General features: G+C 45.4%; 1 protein-coding gene across 2 annotated transcripts in view; it reads left to right on the forward strand.

Annotated features, from left to right (window-relative positions):
* The window catches only part of DHCR24 (24-dehydrocholesterol reductase), a 42,388-nt gene that overhangs the window by 636 nt on the left and 21,238 nt on the right, over window positions 1–20,514 (forward strand). The window contains exons 2-7 of one of the 2 annotated variants that reach the window (XM_085878684.1): window positions 10,980–11,081; window positions 11,296–11,421; window positions 15,169–15,263; window positions 16,148–16,238; window positions 17,409–17,606; window positions 19,440–19,547. In XM_085878684.1, the coding sequence (XP_085734810.1) occupies window positions 10,980–11,081; window positions 11,296–11,421; window positions 15,169–15,263; window positions 16,148–16,238; window positions 17,409–17,606; window positions 19,440–19,547 (720 nt within the window). The remainder of the gene's footprint in view (window positions 1–10,979; window positions 11,082–11,295; window positions 11,422–15,168; window positions 15,264–16,147; window positions 16,239–17,408; window positions 17,607–19,439; window positions 19,548–20,514) is intronic. The other variant, XM_085878685.1, reaches the window with a different exon arrangement.

Below are 20,514 nucleotides of genomic sequence, written 5' to 3' on the forward strand. Positions count from 1 at the left end.
GTACTCGGATCTGGATTCGGATATTCACCAAAATCGAATCAATTCGTCATATCATTGGCTACACATGCAACTTGACCACCAAGTTTCATCCGAATCCGTTTACAACTTTTTGTGATATCATGCTATATATCGTTTTTGGCCCGATCTCTCAATGGTGAAGAATCACTTTTTTTAATTCTAGTCGTCGGATCCGGTTCCGGATCTTCACCAAAATCTAATCAGTTGGTCCTTGTCATACAAGCAACCTGTCCACATAATTTCATCCAGATCCATCTACAACTTTTTGAGATATCCTGCACACAAACAAACAAACAAACAAACAAGAAGAAGACGTCATGCAGAGCACGATACTTGCAAAATCCATAAAACAAATTTGACCTCAAAAATAATTGCTGGTTGAATTCAGTGACCTGATATGCAACTAATCTTCAAATTTTAAGTGAATGAGATGAAAATTGTCAATTTTAGAAAGTCGGCCTATGTTGACCTTTTGGCCAATGTGGACCTCCAAAATAATTGGTGATTGAATTCAGTGACCTGAAATATACGTATATCCTCTTCAAATTTCAAGTCAATTGGATGAAAGAAATACCACCTTAATTGTTGACCTTGGGCCGATGTTGACCTCCAAAATAATTTGTGGTTGAATTCAGTGACCTGATTATATAAACACTCTTCAAATTTCAAGTCAATTGGATGAAAATTGAGGATTTTAGAAATCTCACCTAAGTTGTTGACCTTTGGCCTATGTTGACCTTTTGACGTCAAAAACATTTGGCTTCTTCCTTATTACAAACTCCACCATGTGGTGCAGTTTCGTGAAGAATGGTTTAAAATTGTGACCTGTTGGTGACAAACAAACAGACAGACAGACAGAATAACAAAATCGACGAACCAATACCCTTGAAAAATCTTCAACTTTGCAAGTAACAAACAAACAAGCAGTCATAGACTGGTACTTCCGAAATCGTCAACTTGACCTCTGACCTTGTCTAATAAAAGCTGTCTCTCGAGAAGGTAGCGACGCAAACCAGAAGTTTCTACGATGATTCTGTACCAAACCATCAAAAATCGAATGTTTTGGATGTTTGACCTCACTGTGACCTTGACCTTTGACCGATTTTGACCAAAATCTACTCAGCGCCAGCCACCACCCTCCTGAATCACGTGGTGTAATTTGACAAAGGTAGCTCCTTCCGTTCTCGAGTTATCTTGCCTACAAACAAACAAACACACATACAAACACAAACAAACACACAAACACACAAACAGAGGACGGAAGTCATCAATATACTGACGAAATCTTTAGATTTCATAAGTAACAAACAGACAGAGAGGGGTGAAAAACATAACCTCCTTCACCTTCGGTGCAGAGATAACTCTGAGCGGCTGTGGGAGACAGGGAAAGACGAGCTCATACATTAGAAAGGAGGTGGTTACGAGGTGATATGATGGTGATGTTTAAGAGGGTGAAAGGTACAGAAAAAAAATAAGTGCAGATGAATTATTCAGCAGAGTTGACAGTGACAGGACCAGGGGCCATCGCCTGAGAGTAAAGAAGAGGAGAGTTAACAGTAAGGTCTCTTTTGCTCAGAGAGTAGTTAATGCATGGGATGATCTCCCTGGAAAGGTAGTGGCAGCCGAATTGATGCATAGGTATCTATATGCATTGGGGATAGAGGGGTACAAGGATACTGGCAGGACTTCTAGGTAAATTGTGTGTGGATGGGTGATGGTTTCTGGGGTTGGTGTAGTGCGGGCATGGTTGGCCGAATGTCCTCCTCCTGCACTAAAGTTCCTTGTGTATCCTTATAAATGGAGTAGAGACGGTTTATATGAATGACTAGAACTATATGAAAGCTGGCAGGCTTTAGTTATGGGGAAAGATTCATAAACACATGAATTTATATGGTTGAGAGGAGTGAGATAATATTTTACTCTGTCTTCCTGCCTGGCAGTCAAACAAAGTTGAAAATCATTCCAAACAAGAAACTCACTGCTTTTCAGGAAATAATAAAGGACACAAACAACAAGAATGAAGAACGAATGGAGCATGTCAGATATGGTGGTGCAAAAGATGCTGCAATAACGGAATTAAACTTCCAAAATAATAAACTTTTTCAACGACCTTTAAAATCTTTATTCTTTTACAATTTAATTACATTATAAAGATGAACACTGTATTCCTGGTGTTGGCTTTATGGTTAGGGTGGTGGGTTTGGGATCCTAGGATCCCCTTTGCTGTTGAATTAATACCAGGTGGGGTTGACTCTGCCTGTCATCCTTCCAAGGTTGGCAAAATGAGTGCCAGCTTGCTGGTATCCTGTGTCAGAGTGGTGACCGGTCCAGGATTGTGTCCAATAGCCAAGGAGACTGATTAGGCAGCACCAACGCTCTGCACAGAGTGTGGTCCCAATGGATGGATGGATTGAACACTGCAGAACACAAATCATCTTTTTCGCACTCAAACCCCTTTAATTTATCAGTACTTGGACAAAATATTACGGTATTTTACATGATCTTTGTTTCTCAAGACAGCAAATGTGTTGTATGAAATCTCTATTTTCAACGAAGGCTTTGGGAGTAGGGTGGGGGGGGGGAGAGGTTTGAGGGTGTGGGGTGTGGACGAAAGCTCGAGTATGTGGGGTGTCCACGAGGGCTCGAGTGTGTGGGGTGCGGGAGAAGGCTCGAGTGTGTGTGGTATGGGTGAGGGTTTGAGTGTGTGGAGTATGGTTGAGGGTTTGTGTGTGTGGGGTGTGGGGGAAGGTTTGAGTGTGTGGAGTACAGGTGAGGGTTTGAGTGTGTGGAGTACAGGTGAGGGTTTGAGTGTGTGGAGTACAGGTGAGGGTTTGAGTGTGTGGGGTACGGGTGAGGGTTTGAGTGTGTGGGGTGTGGACGAAAGCTCAAGTATGTGGGGTGTCCACAAGGGCTCGAGTGTGTGGGGTGCAGGCCCGTAGCCAGGGCTCAGTATTAAGGGGGGCATATGAACTGGATGGGGGGGGGGCACAATTATTATATTTAATATTTTTGATAACCCGGTTTACTATTGTATTCATGCAGCATTGACACATCTATACTGAAGTTGCCGTCACATACTATCCAAATTGATCTCAGCTAGATTTAATATGTTCCGATGTTTTTGGCCTAAAATTATTCGAATGCAGGAGAGCCGCAACAAACTGGCACATTCACAATGCAGATATTCAATGATTAGACAATTGGCACCAATTCAGGTGCACTTATACAAGGTGCTGTCAAGAAATGGGATTAGAAAATTAATATACCAGAGATACAATGACTGAACGGGGGGCGGGGGGGGGGGGAGGTTGGCACCGGAATCAGTGCACTTTGAAATAAGATACAGTCGGCTATGACCGTCGATGGTCAGTGAAGACATTCCTCAATGTTGAGAATGAGTTTTCACACATGGCAGTGGACGCACCAAGTGTTAGTCCAAGTCTCATAGCAGTCACTACACTTGGCATGGCTTCCAGCGTTTTGTGGTATGTTGAGAGGAGTTTTTGTGTTGTCCATCTCTCGTTTGGCTGCTTTTCTGTCTGTGAGAGAATAAACTGCTTTGCAACCACACACTCTGTTTCACTGATGGTTGACTTAGTTAATATCATGATTTGCTGGAGTAAGTGGGGATCCAAAAACGTGCCATTTTCGGGATTCAAGGCAGCGAGTGAACGGGCGAGTTGTGTGTTGCGCTCACTGAAGCGCTGAGCGATCTCACCAAGCACAGTGTCAATTGCGCTGTAAAAAAAACCCTCTGCAGTTCCGTCTTGTCATTGTCGTTGTTTTGTCCTGTAGTCTCCAAAACTGCAAACTGTTCCAAGTTCTTATGCATTGTGTGTCTCCGTTTTGGTGGTGCAGGTGTAGAAGTGCGAGCATCGTTGGCCTTGTTCCACAGATCAGTGAACTCATCCTCAGAGCGGAGTTTCTTCACACACTCTGTAGCACTCGCCACCAGTTCCAACCCCATGAGCAAGTCCATGTACTCTGCCTGCAAGAGTCTGTTAGGGCCATCGAACAACATCAGCAGTTTTTGTACAAAGATAGCAATGAACAAGAAGGCAGGCCCAGAGACTTCCCGCAAAAGCCCAATTGCCTCCATCCTCATCTCTGCACCGTAGGCGCGCTCTGCATCAATCTCCGACAGTAAGGATGTGATATCCTTAAAAGATCCTATGATCACAGACAAGGTGGCTAAATGTCCCGTCCACCTTTGATCAAGAAGTCGTTTTAACCGCTCACCTTTATACTGTGCAGCAACAGTGGGCTTTCTGAAAAATTTGTACAGGCAACAACAAACCTCGAGGAAATCAGTGACAGCTTTCTCTGCTGCCAGTGCGTGGATAACTACCAGATGGAGTTGGTGATTTAAGCAGTGCACATCGGGGATTTCTCTTTCCAATATCTCTTGCAACAACTTTTGCACCCCACCGTGCTTCCCAGCCATTACCGAAGCCCCGTCGTACACCTGACTAAATATTTTTGACGCGTCAAGTCCTGTTTTTGTCAGCTCTGCAATTATTAGGTCTGTCAATGTTTTTGCATCTCCAGCGTCGGCTGTAGCAATTGTGAGTAGACGCTCTGTTGCTTCATTTGATGCCGATACAAAGCGAATGATGATTGATATGTTCTCACATTCAGTGGGGTCCCTCGTCCCATCCACCTTGATGGTAAACCACGATGTGCCTACTTCTTCCACGATGGCATCCGTCACAACATTACTCAATGTGCAGATCAGTTCATTCTGCATTTCCGGACTAGTATAGCTTGCGTTTCGTGGGATATACTTTATTATTTTGGCTAGCTCGGTGTCTTTTTTGAGTGTGTAGTTTTAAAACGAGAGGAAGAGCCCACTGTGCCCGTCTGGCATATCCTCAAAATTATCAAGGCTCCCTCTAAAAGGTATCTCATTTTCGGCGAGAAATCCCACAACATCTATAAGAGCAGACACATAGTACCGGTTTCTATTTAGCTGGTCAGCATTGAGGAGTGTGGAAATCTCCTTACCACAATCGATGCGCCTCTCGTTCTCCTTCCACCTCAAAACACAAGTTAAATGCTCCTTTGAAGTTGCGTGTTTGTGAAACCCCCTGCCTTTCTCAACGGCATGTTTCCAATTCCGGTAGCCTCGCACTGTGAAAGTAGAGTCCACTGGGCCACGTGTGGTGTTAAACTTCCTACATGGATAGCAGAATGCTGCATCTGTCTGCACACTGTATTCCAGCCATTCATTAGTGTGGTACCACGAGGACACAAACGAGCGACTCTTGTTCTGCAACAGATGGTCAGGGTACCGTTGTAGAACAACTTGATTCGGTCTCTCACTTCCAAGATCATCGGGAAGCGACTTGACGGTCACACCCGACCCCGAGGCCGCCGCCGAGCGTGGAAACTCGGCTGTCTGTGCTGGGGCTCCACCGCAGGGCTGACGTTGCTGGCTTGGCCAGGTTGGCCAGCTTCTGTCGGTATTTCATCGACATGATCGTCTTTTCCTCCTCCTCCAACTCCTCCCACAACATGTCTTTCATCATCTTCTTCATTTTCGTCGCTTGCATTTTTTCCTTTTCTGAGCCATTTTCGTTTATCCACCATCCACGTCTTTTTCTCCTGCTGCGAGCTCGTGCTCTGTGATTCGTCCCTCGCGACTCGCGACATTTGACGGTTGACGGTTTTATTTATTAAATGATCCATCCATGAAAAACAGGTTTTATCTGCATCATTTTGAATGTAAACACGATTACAAACACACGTATTTTAAATTTTTATTATAAAATTACTTTTGTAAGATGGAGGGTTGTGAAGGTCACGTGGTGCACTTCATCTTTAATTATGTAAATTTATATCTTTTCCTTAATCATATTATGACGATATTACATTTATACCTAACTTACAACCAATCAGGTAACCTGCTCAACGGGGTCTCCATATCGAATACGCTGATTGGCTATTCCTTAAAACTAAATAATCCACGACATATATATATATATATAACCACCCACAACATCGACATTCGACACGAGGTCTTGGCTGCTGGTGTTGGTGCTTGCGTTATTATCTTTTATCTTGTGGTCTTGGACTGTATCGTCTTGCCAATTACATTTGGAGATGCGCTGGGAAGCACACACTTATCTCTTGACTGTTACTCAAAGAAGGAAATTAGTAAAGAACAGTTTATCCAAGAAGGCCTCATTAGTCACCACACTGAACATCTGGAATAAGGGTTTTAGTTCACAAAACACAGGTGAACTCTTAAACAGCAAGGAGTTCACAGTGGGCGCTCGTCCTTATACACTAATCTGTTCACAGAGTACACAGGGCATTAATGGGTGGTGACCAAGTGAGGGGGGGCACCAGATGCGCCATGGGGGGGAATTGCCCCCAAATGCCCCCCCCCCCTAGCGACGGGCATGATGGGGTGCGGGGGAAGGCTTGAGTGTGTGTAGTATGGGTGATGGTTTGAGTGTGTGTGGTTCGGGTGAGGGTTTGAGTATGTATGGTTCGGGTGAGGGTTTGAGTGTGTGGGGTAGGGGTCAGGGTTTGAGTGTCTGGGGTATGGTTGAGCGATTGAGTGTGTATGGTTCGGGAGAGGGTTTGAGTGTATCTGGTTTGGGTGAGGATTTGAGTGTGTCTGGTTTGGGTGAGGGCTGAGTGTGTATGGTTTGGGTGAGGGTTGAGTGTGTATGGTTCGGGTGAGGGTTTGAATGTGTATTGTTCGGGTGAGGGTTTGAGTGTGTATGGTTCGGGAGAGGGTTTGAGTGTGTATGGTTCGGGTGAGGGTTTGAGTGTGTATGGTTCGGGTGAGGGTTTGAGTGTGTATGGTTCGGGTGAGGGTTTGAGTGTGTATGATTCGGGTGAGGGTTTGAGTGTGTATGATTCGGGTGAGGGTTTGAGTGTGTATGATTCGGGTGAGGGTTCGAGTGTGTATGGTTCGGGTGAGGGTTCGAGTGTGTATGGTTCGGGTGAGGGTTTGAGTGTGTATGATTCGGGTGAGGGTTTGAGTGTGTATGATTCGGGTGAGGGTTTGAGTGTGTATGATTCGGGTGAGGGTTCGAGTGTGTATGATTCGGGTGAGGGTTCGAGTGTGTATGGTTCGGGTGAGGGTTCGAGTGTGTATGGTTCGGGTGAGGGTTTGAGTGTGTATGATTCGGGTGAGGGTTTGAGTGTGTATGGTTCGGGTGAGGGTTTGAGTGTGTATGATTCGGGTGAGGGTTTGAGTGTGTATGATTCGGGTGAGGGTTTGAGTGTGTATGATTCGGGTGAGGGTTTGAGTGTGTATGGTTCGGGTGAGGGTTTGAGTGTGTATGATTCGGGTGAGGGTTTGAGTGTGTATGGTTCGGGTGAGGGTTTGAGTGTGTGGGGTATGGTTGAGTGTTTTTGTGGCGGGGGTGTGGGGGACGGCTGGAGGGTGTGGGGTACGGGGGAAGGCTTGAGTGTGTCTGGTTCAAGTGAGGGTTTGTGTGTGTGTGGGGTATGGTTGAGGGTTTATGTGTGTGGGGTGTGGGGGAAGGCTTGAGTGTGTGGGGTATGGGTGAGGGTTTGTGTGTGTATGGTTCGGGTGAGGGTTTGAGTGTGTATGGTTCCAGTGAGGGTTTGAGTGTGTATGGTTCGGGTGAGGGTTTGAGTGTGTATGGTTCGGGTGAGGGTTTGAGTGTGTATGGTTCGGATGAGGGTTTGAGTGTGTATGGTTGGGGTGAGGGTTTGAGTGTGTATGGTTCGGGTGAGGGTTTGAGTGTGTATGGTTCGGGAGAGGGTTTGAGTCTGTATGGTTCGGGTGAGGGTTTGAGTCTGTATGGTTCGGATGAGGGTTTGAGTGTGTATGGTTCGGGTGAGGGTTTGAGTGTGTATGGTTCGGGTGAGGGTTTGAGTCTGTATGGTTCGGGAGAGGGTTTGAGTGTGTATGGTTCGGGAGAGGGTTTGTGTGTGTGATGTATGGTTGAGGGTTTTTGTGTGTGGGGTACGGGTGAGGGTTTGTGTGTGTGGGGTATGGTTGAGGGTTTTTGTGTCTGGGGTGTGGAGGAAGGCTTGAGTGTGTGGGGTGTGGGGGAAAGGCTTGAGTGTGTATGGTTCGGGTGAGGGTTTGAGTGTGTATGGTTCGGGTGAGGGTTTGAGTGTGTATGATTCGGGAGAGGGCTGGAGTGTGTATGGTCCGGGTGAGGGTTTGAGTGTGAATGGTTCGGGTGAGTGTTTGAGTGTGTATGGTTCGGGTGAGTGTTTGAGTGTGTATGGTTCGGGTGAGGGTTGGAGTGTGTATGGTTCGGGTGAGGGTTCGAGTGTGTATGGTTCGGGTGAGGGTTTGAGTGTGTATGGTTCGGGTGAGGGTTTGAGTGTGTATGGTTCGGGTGAGGGTTTGAGTGTGTATGGTTCGGGTGAGGGTTTGAGTGTGTATGATTCGGGTGAGGGTTTGAGTGTGTATGATTCGGGTGAGGGTTTGAGTGTGTATGATTCGGGTGAGGGTTTGAGTGTGTATGGTTCGGGTGAGGGTTCGAGTGTGTATGGTTCGGGTGAGGGTTCGAGTGTGTATGGTTCGGGTGAGGGTTTGAGTGTGTATGATTCGGGTGAGGGTTTGAGTGTGTATGATTCGGGTGAGGGTTTGAGTGTGTATGATTCGGGTGAGGGTTTGAGTGTGTATGATTCGGGTGAGTGTTTGAGTGTGTATGGTTCGGGTGAGTGTGTCTGGTTCGGGTGAGTGTTTGAGTGTGTATGGTCCGGGTGAGGGTCTGAGTGTGTATGATTCGGGTGAGGGTTTGAGTGTGTATGATTCGGGTGAGGGTTTGAGTGTGTATGGTTCGGGTGAGTGTTTGAGTGTGTATGGTTCGGGTGAGGGTTTGAGTGTGTATGGTTCGGGTGAGGGTTTGAGTGTGTATGGTTCGGGTGAGGGTTTGAGTGTGTATGATTCGGGAGAGGGTTTGAGTGTGTATGGTTCGGGTGAGGGTTTGAGTGTGTATGGTTCGGGTGAGTGTTTGAGTGTGTATGGTTCGGGTGAGTGTTTGAGTGTGTATGGTTCGGGTGAGGGTTTGAGTGTGTATGGTTCGGGTGAGGGTTTGAGTGTGTATGATTCGGGTGAGGGTTTGAGTGTGTATGATTCGGGTGAGGGTTTGAGTGTGTATGGTTCGGGTGAGGGTTTGAGTGTGTGGGGTATGGTTGAGTGTTTTTGTGTCTGGGGTGTGGGGGAAGGCTTGAGTGTGTGGGGTACGGGGGAAGGCTTGAGTGTGTCTGGTTCAGGTGAGGGTTTGTGTGTGTGTGGGGTATGGTTGAGGGTTTATGTGTGTGGGGTGTGGGGGAAGGCTTGAGTGTGTGGGGTGTGGGGGAAGGCTTGAGTGTGTATGGTTCGGGTGAGGGTTTGAGTGGTATGGTTCGGGTGAGTGTTTGAGTGTGTATGGTTCGGGTGAGTGTTTGAGTGTGTATGGTTCGGGTGAGGGTTTGAGTGTGTATGGTTCGGGTGAGGGTTTGAGTGTGTATGGTTCGGGTGAGTGTTTGAGTGTGTATGGTTCGGGTGAGTGTTTGAGTGTGTATGGTTCGGGTGAGTGTTTGAGTGTGTATGGTTCGGGTGAGGGTTTGAGTGTGTATGATTCGGGTGAGGGTTTGAGTGTGTATGATTCGGGTGAGGGTTTGAGTGTGTATGGTTCGGGTGAGGGTTTGAGTGTGTATGATTCGGGTGAGGGTTTGAGTGTGTATGGTTCGGGTGAGGGTTTGAGTGTGTGGGGTATGGTTGAGTGTTTTTGTGTCTGGGGTGTGGGGGAAGGCTTGAGTGTGTGGGGTACGGGGGAAGGCTTGAGTGTGTCTGGTTCAAGTGAGGGTTTGTGTGTGTGTGGGGTATGGTTGAGGGTTTATGTGTGTGGGGTGTGGGGGAAGGCTTGAGTGTGTGGGGTATGGGTGAGGGTTTGTGTGTGTATGGTTCGGGTGAGGGTTTGAGTGTGTATGGTTCCAGTGAGGGTTTGAGTGTGTATGGTTCGGGTGAGGGTTTGAGTGTGTATGGTTCGGGTGAGGGTTTGAGTGTGTATGGTTCGGATGAGGGTTTGAGTGTGTATGGTTCGGGTGAGGGTTTGAGTGTGTATGGTTCGGGTGAGGGTTTGAGTGTGTATGGTTCGGGAGAGGGTTTGAGTCTGTATGGTTCGGGTGAGGGTTTGAATGTGTATGGTTCGGGAGAGGGTTTGAGTGTGTATGGTTCGGGAGAGGGTTTGTGTGTGTGATGTATGGTTGAGGGTTTTTGTGTGTGGGGTACGGGTGAGGGTTTGTGTGTGTGGGGTATGGTTGAGGGTTTTTGTGTCTGGGGTGTGGAGGAAGGCTTGAGTGTGTGGGGTGTGGGGGAAGGCTTGAGTGTGTATGGTTCGGGTGAGGGTTTGAGTGGTATGGTTCGGGTGAGGGTTTGTGTGTGTGGGGTATGGTTGAGGGTTTTTGTGTGTGGGGTACGGGTGAGGGTTTTTGTGTGTGGGGTATGGTTGAGGGTTTTTGTGTCTGGGGTGTGGAGGAAGGCTTGAGTGTGTGGGGTGTGGGGGAAGGCTTGAGTGTGTATGGTTCGGGTGAGGGTTTGAGTGGTATGGTTCGGGTGAGGGTTTGAGTGTGTATGGTTCGGGTGAGGGTTTGAGTGTGTATGGTTCGGGTGAGGGTTTGAGTGTGTATGGTTCGGGTGAGGGTTTGAGTGTGTATGGTTCGGGTGAGGGTTTGAGTGTGTATGGTTCGGGTGAGGGTTTGAGTGTGTATGGTTCGGGTGAGGGTTTGAGTGTGTATGGTTCGGGTGAGGGTTTGAGTGTGTATGGTTCGGGTGAGGGTTTGAGTGTGTATGGTTCGGGTGAGGGTTTGAGTGTGTATGGTTCAGGTGAGGGTTTTTGTGTGGGGTATGGTTGAGGGTTTTTGTGTGTGGGGTGCGGGGGAAGGCTTGAGTGTGTGGGGTACGGGTGAGGGTTTAGACTATGGTGCAAGTTGAATTCACATCAAGTTGCAAATGCACTCGGTATCTGTTTCAGGATCAAGGAGTACCAGGATGCACATTCAGCAACTGGGCACAAACCTTCACCTGCACGCCTCAGCTCTCCTTCCATCCTAGCTCAGAAGCAGAGATCCGAAAGGCAAGATGTCTCTTCCACTGTTCTCTTCTTTTCTTCCGGAGTACCCCAACTGATATTTTTAATTTTTTAACCTCGTCTTCTTTAATACCTCCCTTCTTGCTCCCATAAATGCTTCATCAAGTTCCCATTCATAATTTCCTATGGTCACATTTCTCTTACATTTTAACCTCTTCTTACTGCAATGAATAAGGTCAAACTCTCTTTAACATCACAGATCTTGGAATTCACGCAGAGCCGGAATGAGAGGGTAAAAGTTGTGGGGAAAGGACACTCTCCATCGGACATTGCCTGCACCGATGGCTTCCTGATTTACACAGACAAGTTCAACCGCCTCCTGAATGTACACAGAGAAAGTGTTTGGGGGGGGGGGGGAATAAATCAATCTTGAAGCAAATATTTTGCAAGTACATCAGTGTGAACTGCTATGTATAATCTAACAAAATTTCTAAGATAAGGACAACAAAGTATAGGTGGAGAAAATTTTCAAAGTTTTTGCATATTAAGCTGAGTCAAAGTCGCCATTAGAAAAAAAGTGATTTGTGATTGAAGGATGAATGAGTTAAGATGGAGGTGGATGGAAGATTGATAGTAACTGTATCCTCTCTTTTTGAGCAAAATAAGCTGAGCATTCATGTATCAGGTATGCCTCATACCCCCACTCCCAATGGTTTATTGTCTACGTAGCTGCAGGAACTTCCCTTGCAAATAATCTTCATGAGATCTATTGACATTCTCATAATATTTCCATGAAATATCGTGAGAAATTATACATTTCCGCTGGGGTTGTGTTGCATAACTCGACTGATGGTTGCAGCCAAACACTCAGCCATTGCCTCAGTGGTTTACGAACCTTGCTCAGTTGGACTTCCTGTTTAGGTCTCTGGAGCAAGGAGAGCTATTAATAGGACATTGCCATGGACCACTACCACAAAGTGGCAGTTTACAATGGTCACATGGATTTTAACAAGTTTATGTAACTGCAGTACCAGCCCTGGATATGCACTGGAGGAACTCCTGCAAGAGAGTCAGTCCAACAGCTGAAGTGCTTTCACATTAATGTGGCTTCACTAAGTATTGCCCACCTTGCCCCTGTTCTAATGCACCTGGCATTTTTGATTCCTTCTCATTCCCCTCCTGTGCTTCGGACTCGCTTCCACCTACCTGATAACTTGTTGAGGTTGTCTGCCAACAGGATGTTCACTTGCACATCAATTAAAACTTTACATAATAAATTACAGTGCCAGGCATGTTTTCAATGATGAAGAAATGCTGCAAGTTGTAATCTTCTCAAGTATTATCACCAGGTTGGCATCACCTCGTTGTGCACCTATCTTTTTGAAAGTTGTGCCTCCTGGCCAGTATTGCAAGTGAGTAGATGGAATTATTTCACGATTTCTTGTGGGAAGAGTTATAAAAATTATTCTCTGAACTTGGTTGGAGTTAATAAGGTCCTTGGAATTGGAACAGAAAATCCTGATGGGCTAAAATGTGGAGCTACAAAACATAGCAGCAACATTTAGTGTGGCTCCTGTAACTCTCAGACGTAACTCCACTTCTCAGACTCTCAGACCAACATCCATGCTCAGGTGACAAGTTGCCAGATGAAGAGGCAAGCAAAGCAACTTGGCAGTAAATGAAGAAGTGGATCTATTTGGAAGTAAATTTAGCTAGCTGACATCACTCTTCTCAGTGGTAGAAGGCCTTCCCACCCCTCTCCCCCAATGGGGCCTGTGTCTGTTCACATCCAATGTCTATAATGAGGGCTCAGGTGAAAGGATTGCATGGATAAGGGTGCCGGAGGTGGGGGGGGGGCAGGGTATCAAGTGCCCCCTGAAAAAAATTGTGGGGGGGTGTTTTTCTCCCCCCCACCAAAAAAGTGAGAGATAAATAGAGGTGGGGGAGGGGGGAGAAAGAGCCATAAAAAGAACAAGTTCGAATTGCGAACATACCCCGTGGGAGTTCATTCGTACAACTCTCAGGTGAGCGATAGCACGGATGACAGATAGTTTTGAAATTTGGTAAGATTTTCATCACATCAGAAAAAGAAACCAGAACACCTCACAAGAGTGAGGCTCGTTTCAGATCATCATTTGCGACTTAATTTTGCGTTGGGTATCGCCCAGGACCTTTAATTATTATTAAAAACAATTTTAAGAAAATGGGCCGAAAGGGCCAGAATTGCACATTGGGCTCAGTTAATGCCTGGGGACTGGTCTCCAGAATATACCTGTCAAGTTTTGTTCGGATCCGTTCACTAATAACCGAGAAATAACAACTTTAAGAAACTGGACCGAAATGGCCGTTTCTTGGCCCAAAGGGCCAGAATCTCACTTTGGTCTCAGTTAGTGCCTGGGGAATGGTCTCTAGAATATACTGTCAAGTTTGGTTCGGTTTTGTTCACTCATAACCAAGAAATAACAATTTTAAGAAAATTGGCCGAAAGGGCCGTTTCTTGGCCCAAAGGGCCGTAATCGCACTTTGGTCTCAGTTAGTGCCTGGGGAATGGTCTCTAGAATATACTGTCAAGTTTGGTTGGGTTTTATTCACTAATAACCAAGAAATAATTTTAAGAAAATTGGCCGAAAGGGCCGTTCCTTGGCCCAAACGGCTGCAATCGCATTTTGGGCTCAATCATTGCCTGCGCATGTGTGTCTATTATATGCCTGTCAATTTTCATCGAATTCTGTTCACGAATAATGGAGAAATAGACGTTCAAATGAACTGCACACAAGAAAAGAGAGAACGCGAGCGTCGCTTAGACCCCATGGGGTGGAAGACCCAGTGGGATAGAAGACCCCATGGGGTAAAAATCCAAAATTCTTTCAAGAATTAGCTGGAGCAGAGCAAGACACTCTTTATACAGGGCAAGGTATTTTTATGCCTCCACTGACGAAGTCGCCGGTGCCATTGTGCTTTCTGGTTGTCCGTCCGTCCCAATGTCTGTCCATGCTAATTTTATGTTTTCTCTGCAACCGCTTATCCAACTGACACAAAATTTTCACCACAGGTGCAACGACTCATGTAAAATGTTTCTAAGATAAAAAAATTTTGGGGGGGGGGGATTTTGCAAGTATCATGCTCTGCACGACATCTTCTTGTTTGTTTGTTTGTCCACACAGAACTTTTGTGTTTTTTTCTGCAACCGCTTGTCGGATGGAGACAAAATTTGTACCATTGGTATGACGACTCATGTTTAATTATAATTATGATGTCACAAGTCATGTGGTGTGGTAGCCATGTTGAAAAAAGGGAAAATTTGTACCTCTGTATCTCCGAAACCGCTCCAAGGAAAAAAATTAAAACTTTGCGCGTGCACATCTTGGAAGTACTCCCCATGGGAAACAAGTGACTTGTAATTACACACGTCGAACGCTTCATCCGATTCGTATGAAAAATTTTGAGGGTCATCTTGGGATAAATTGTTTGGGGAGGGGGTTGATGACTTCATCCGTCACATGGTTTGGCAGCCATCTTGTTTTTAACACACAAACCTTCAAAAATCTTCTCCAAAACGGCTGAACAGATTGAGGCAAAACTTCACAGGTATGATCACCTTTCCATGAGGAACAAAACATTCAGCCAGAATTATTTAATATTTTAAATCTGGGTTCAGGGATTTAAATCAAAAATTGGTACAAGTATGTATAATGATGTAATCATGTGGGTAGAAGCATCTCTGGCGACGTCGAAGAGTGCCCGTTCTCGTTTAATGATAGAATGGGTGCCGTTTTCTTGGTGAAAAGTGACGGTTTTTTGGGAGGTGGAGGTATCCTTATCAAAGGGGAAAGGCACCCATTTTGTGATAAAGTGCTTTTCATGTTTTCGGGTTTTTTGCCCCCTCCTTCCCCCATCCTGAAATGCTTGTCGTGCCTGTGCATGGAAGCAGGTCATGAAAGAAGATAGAAAGCTGTATGATTGAGAAAGGCATTACCTCACGAGAATATGAAGTTGGGGGAAAGAGCAGTGACATATTGAGACAACACAATACATGATTTAAAAACATAATGCTGTGAATAGCTATGCTGGTTACATCAAGAATGTGAAAGCATGATTTACAGGATGTTGTGTTCCTACTGCACTTTGTCAGGTGGACAGGAAGATGGGCCAAGTGATGGTGGAGGCTGGAATGACCTTGGAACAACTCAACAATGAGCTCCCTCAACATGGCTTGGCTCTTGCGAAGCGAGTACCTTTCAGTTGCTAGTTTTCATACACTAAATAATTTGCTCACAATTGAGCATAAACAAACTAATTAATGACCACTCTAACATTGAAAAACATCATGTACACAATCAGCTTCCAAGATCATTATTCCTGTAAATAAGTAAAACAAACAAAAATCACAATTGGGCAACGACAAGAAAATTGACAACTGCTATATAGCAGGCATAAGCTTCAGGAGAAACATGAAAGGAAAGAGAACAGGAACATCGCAGGTACGATGACATACTAGAATTTCCACCAGAGTGGAAAGCTGGCTTCTCCATGCCTGAATAAAGGAACAAATCTTCAAACCTTTCAATGCCACATATATGGCCCGAAGGTGAAGCTTGTGTCTGTGTCTTATACAAGAGATAAGACACATGTCTCAGAGATATGGACAGTGTCTTATACAAGCAGCCAAGAGAGCAGTCTTAATCCACACAACGATGGTGATTGCACATGATAGAGCATAGAACACTGATTGGTTCTTCCTCAGGTAGCTGAAATGATGAGCATTTGCTCGGCCTCAGATGAACAGTGGCCTTTTGATAAAATAACACTGTCAGGACAATGCAGCAGAGTCAAAGAACAATCTGAACTCGAGGCAGAGAACCCCCTGGTGTGAAGGTTCAAAGTACTGATTACAGAACCAGAACAAATGGGGTTATCTTAAAATGATGATAACAATCAAGAATGTAAACTTAACCTGTGTCACTTCCACATGCCACTCAATCTGTAGAATCTGCAGTACAGGCAATGAATAACCCAATCTGCTATGATTTGCCACCACATACTTAACCACCTTGTTTGTTCACCACTAAGGATCACTGACCTTCTTCTCCTCGTATTTTGTTTCCTTCCAGCCTCGGGGCCGTGTCCGATATTAGCATGGGGGGAATGATTGGAACCGGTACACATGGGTCGGGAATCCGGCATGGAATGCTGGCCACACAGGTATCATCAGATCAACATCAGGCAAATGTATTCTATCACATGGTATCTGACAAATTAGGAATCTAAGGCAGAGTATCTAACAGCACCACCACCAAAATCACAACTGTACGCATCACACACACACACGACATGCAATAGAACCATTCAGCTTCTATTTGTGTTCATAAAATAATGAACAACATGGGAGGGTCATGTGTTGCCATCGCACTTGAAAACTAGAATGGCACTCAGTGGAGTGCACACCACTGTCAGGCTGAACAGTTTACATTTTGTATCCCAAAGATAGGCCGGATCTGCATCCAGACCTGAACTAAAATCGAATCGCCTTGTTCCTGTCACCAACCCAACTCATCCACCAAGTTTTATCATAACCCGACCCCAACATTCTTAAATGTCATCTATATATCGTTTTTGGCCTCATCTCTCAATGGTGACGAATTACTTTAAATAATTCGAGTATCTGAATCTGTATCCAGATATTCACTAAAATCTGACCAATTCGTGTTTATCACACATCCAACCTGCCCACCAAGTTTCGCCCCAATCCGTCCATAACTTTTTGAGATATCATGCTCACAGACAAACAAACAGACAGGGGTGAATACATAACTTCCATCCACTGAAAGAAAAGAAACAGCTGACAGTGCACACCTGCTCATGGAGGCAAGAATTAGGAAACGATGAAACTTGTAATAACGCGCACACACACACACACACACACACACACACACACACACACACACACACACACACACACACACACACACACAAACAATTCGTGAATGATGAAACTTGTAAAAACACACACACACACACACACACACACACACACACACACACACACACACACACACACACACACACACACACACACACACACACACACACACCAATTCGTGAATGATGAAACTTGTAAAAACACACACACACAAACCTGTTCTCTCCATTTACTATTGAAACCAATCCACATTTATGTCTCCATGACCCTCTCATACAGTACTAACACTCAAGCTCACACAAGGTACATCATCCATGCTGCAGTTGAATTTCTGGCAATGTGTACAACTGAATGCTGGCACAGTGAGGTGATCTACATGATCTCTAAAATTTTGCAATCCTCCAACAGACACCATCATGTTGACACCAACATTTCTGATGTGCATTTTGAAGGTGGTGAAAGTGCGGCTTATGACAGCAGCCGGGCAGGTTCTGGAGTTATCGAACGACATGGATAACGATGAAGAGCGGGATATGTTCCATGCTGTCCAACTGCACCTCGGTGCTCTGGGAGTGCTTCTCACCATCACACTCCAGTGTGTAAAGGCATTTCGCCTGGAGATGGTGCAGACACCAGGAACACTTACCCAGGTCCATTTGAACTGGTGTCTCTGAGTTGGTTCATTGTATTGGCACGTCCTCCAGTTTGTCCTCATCGTGTTTATGTCAAGTTATGCCCAGAGGGTAGAGAAGAAAGTAATCCAATACAGTGGAGTCCTTTAATAAGGACCAATCTTTATAACAAGGCTTGTGATAATGAATGGTGTTTTTGATTGAGTTGGACGAGCAAATGTATAACTATGTCAGGTCAGGTATGGGAGCATGTGCCAGAACAGCACGTCGCTGCATCCACTTTCTGTCGGTACTCCAGGGTAGATGCCTGGCCCATCCCCATCTCCATGACTTGCCGATCAACCTGCTGCAACCACAAGGCACATGGTCGGCTCATTGGCCTCCTCCACTCACGGGACTCCCTCGCTGAGAGAATCTGGTGAGCAGGATCAGCGTCAGGAAAACGAGCCACATGTTCATACAGCCGCAGCTGACGCTCACGGACTATACAGGAAACAAATCTCATCTGAGTCTCTCTCAGCAACCGCTCAATGGACACAAAGTCTGAGCAGCGATAGCCAAGGATTCTCCGAAGAGACCTGGTACCAAAGGAATTAAGTCTCCGTCTCAGATCCTTGGTCAGAGTCCAAGTCACGCATCCATAGAGCAAGACTGGAAGCACCAAGGACCTGAAGACTCGGACTTTCATCCTCCCACACAGGTACCGGCAGCGCCACACCCCATTATCCAGTGAATCCATGACTCCCCAGGCCCGACCGACGTCTATTGACCTCTGACTCACAGCCAGCAGAGACATGAATATCACTGCCAAGGTAAGTGAATCTCTCCACGACCTCAACATCCTCACCACAAACGGGCACAGACAGGACAGCAGCATCCAAGATCTTAGTTTTGACCCAAGAAACCCGTAATCCCAGCAGCTCAGACTCCTCATTCAGCACCTCGAGGGCCCCCAAAAGGATATCTTAAGTCTCCGCAAAGATGACTGCATCATCTGCAAAATCAAGGTCAGAGATCTTGACATTTCCAAACGATGCACCGCAACTTGATCTCTCCAACGTCCTACCTAGAATCCAGTCCATACAAGTGCTGAAAAGTGTGGGGGCCAGTACACACCCCTGATGAACTTCCGTAACAACGAGAAATAAGTCAGAGATGGTACCAGAGTCGAGTTCAGCCATCAGATCGATCAGTTTTGGTAGCACCCCACGAAGACCACGAATCCTCCAGAGGGCATCCTGATTCACTGAATCGAATGCTTTACAGAGATCAACATAGGCTGCAAGCAGCCCCTGCCAAACCTCTCATCTGCATTCGGTGAGGACCCGAAGAGCAAGGATACGGTCAATCATTGACCTCTTTGGTGTAAAGCCTGACTGCTCTGGACACTGAGTCACAAATAACTATGTGACAAAAACTTTCACACTTTACCAGCAGTCTATCCTTTGCTCTCACAACAAAAGATATCTTGAAAAAAGAAATCTTTTTGTTGATATGGGTTAATCTGTTCCGTGTTCCCAACTGAACACCTGGTTTGTAATTCAGGGTAACTCAGCTTCAAATCCCTTACACCATATTTGTTTGTCCATCATATACGAATGTTCTTGAAATTCATATAAAGGTACCCTGATATCTACTGTCTTCATTCTACATGTGATTGATGTGTGAGCTCCACCATGAGCCTCAGATCAATGTAAAAATAAATAAAGGTTTTGTATGTCATTTGCGACCCCTATAAAATTTACAATCAGCCATTCAAGTCATATCCAGCATTATGATCGAGTATGGTTGTATAACAGAAGTGGTTATTCGTGTGTTTTTTCGTGTGTGTGTTTTCTCCTGCTCATGCAGGTCGTTGATGATCTCCACAACTACTTACAGTGCTGGGAGTTCTTCCGTTTCTTCTGGTTCCCACACACGAACTCGGTGGCACTGTTGCAAGTAAAAAGCACGGACAAGGCAAGGAGATCAATGGAACCAAATAAGCCCGTTGAAATATTCGTCACCCACTCACACAGTGCTTTGAGTTTGCTCATTGGCATGTTGCTTCAATGCATACTTATTGACCTGTTTTTTTTTTCTTTCTTTCTTTCGAAGATTGAGGCTCAGCGAAGAGCAAGGTGATAGAGGGAATGAACTGACAATGGGGCAGCAATAAACGACCAATAAAAAATGAGGGAGAGCACGAGAGATAGATAGATAGATAGAGCGAGATAGATAGATAGAGCAAGATAGCGAGATAGATAGATAGAGCGAGACAGATAGATAGATAGATAGATTGAGCGAGACAGATAGATAGATAGATAGATTGAGCGAGACAGATAGATAGATAGATAGATTGAGCGAGACAGATAGATAGATAGATAGATTGAGCGAGACAGATAGATAGATAGATTGAGCGAGACAGATAGATAGATAGATTGAGCGAGACAGATAGATAGATTGAGCGAAACAGATAGATAGATTGAGCGAGACAGATAGATAGATTGAGCGAGACAGATAGATAGATTGAGCGAAACAGATAGATAGATTGAGCGAGACAGATAGATAGATTGAGCGAGACAGATAGATAGATTGAGCGAGACAGATAGATAGATAGAGCGAGATAGATAGATAGATGGAGCGAGATAGATAGATAGATAGATAGATAGATAGATAGACAGATGGAGCAAGATAGATAGATAGATAGAGCGAGATAGATAGAGCGAGATAGAGAGATATATAGAGCGAGATAGATCGATAGATAGATAGAGCGAGATAGATAGATAGATAGATAGATAGATAGATAGAGCGAGATAGATAGACGGAGCGAGATAGATAGATAGACCGAGATAGATAGATAGACAGAGCGAGATAGATAGATAGATAGATAGATAGAGCGAGATAGACAGATAGACAGAACGAGATAGATAGATAGAGCGAGATA

This window comes from Eptatretus burgeri, chromosome 4, assembly GCF_056783735.1.
Source record: "Eptatretus burgeri isolate ZD-2024b chromosome 4, Ebu_testis_v1, whole genome shotgun sequence".
Classification (NCBI taxonomy): Eukaryota; Metazoa; Chordata; class Myxini; order Myxiniformes; family Myxinidae; genus Eptatretus; species Eptatretus burgeri.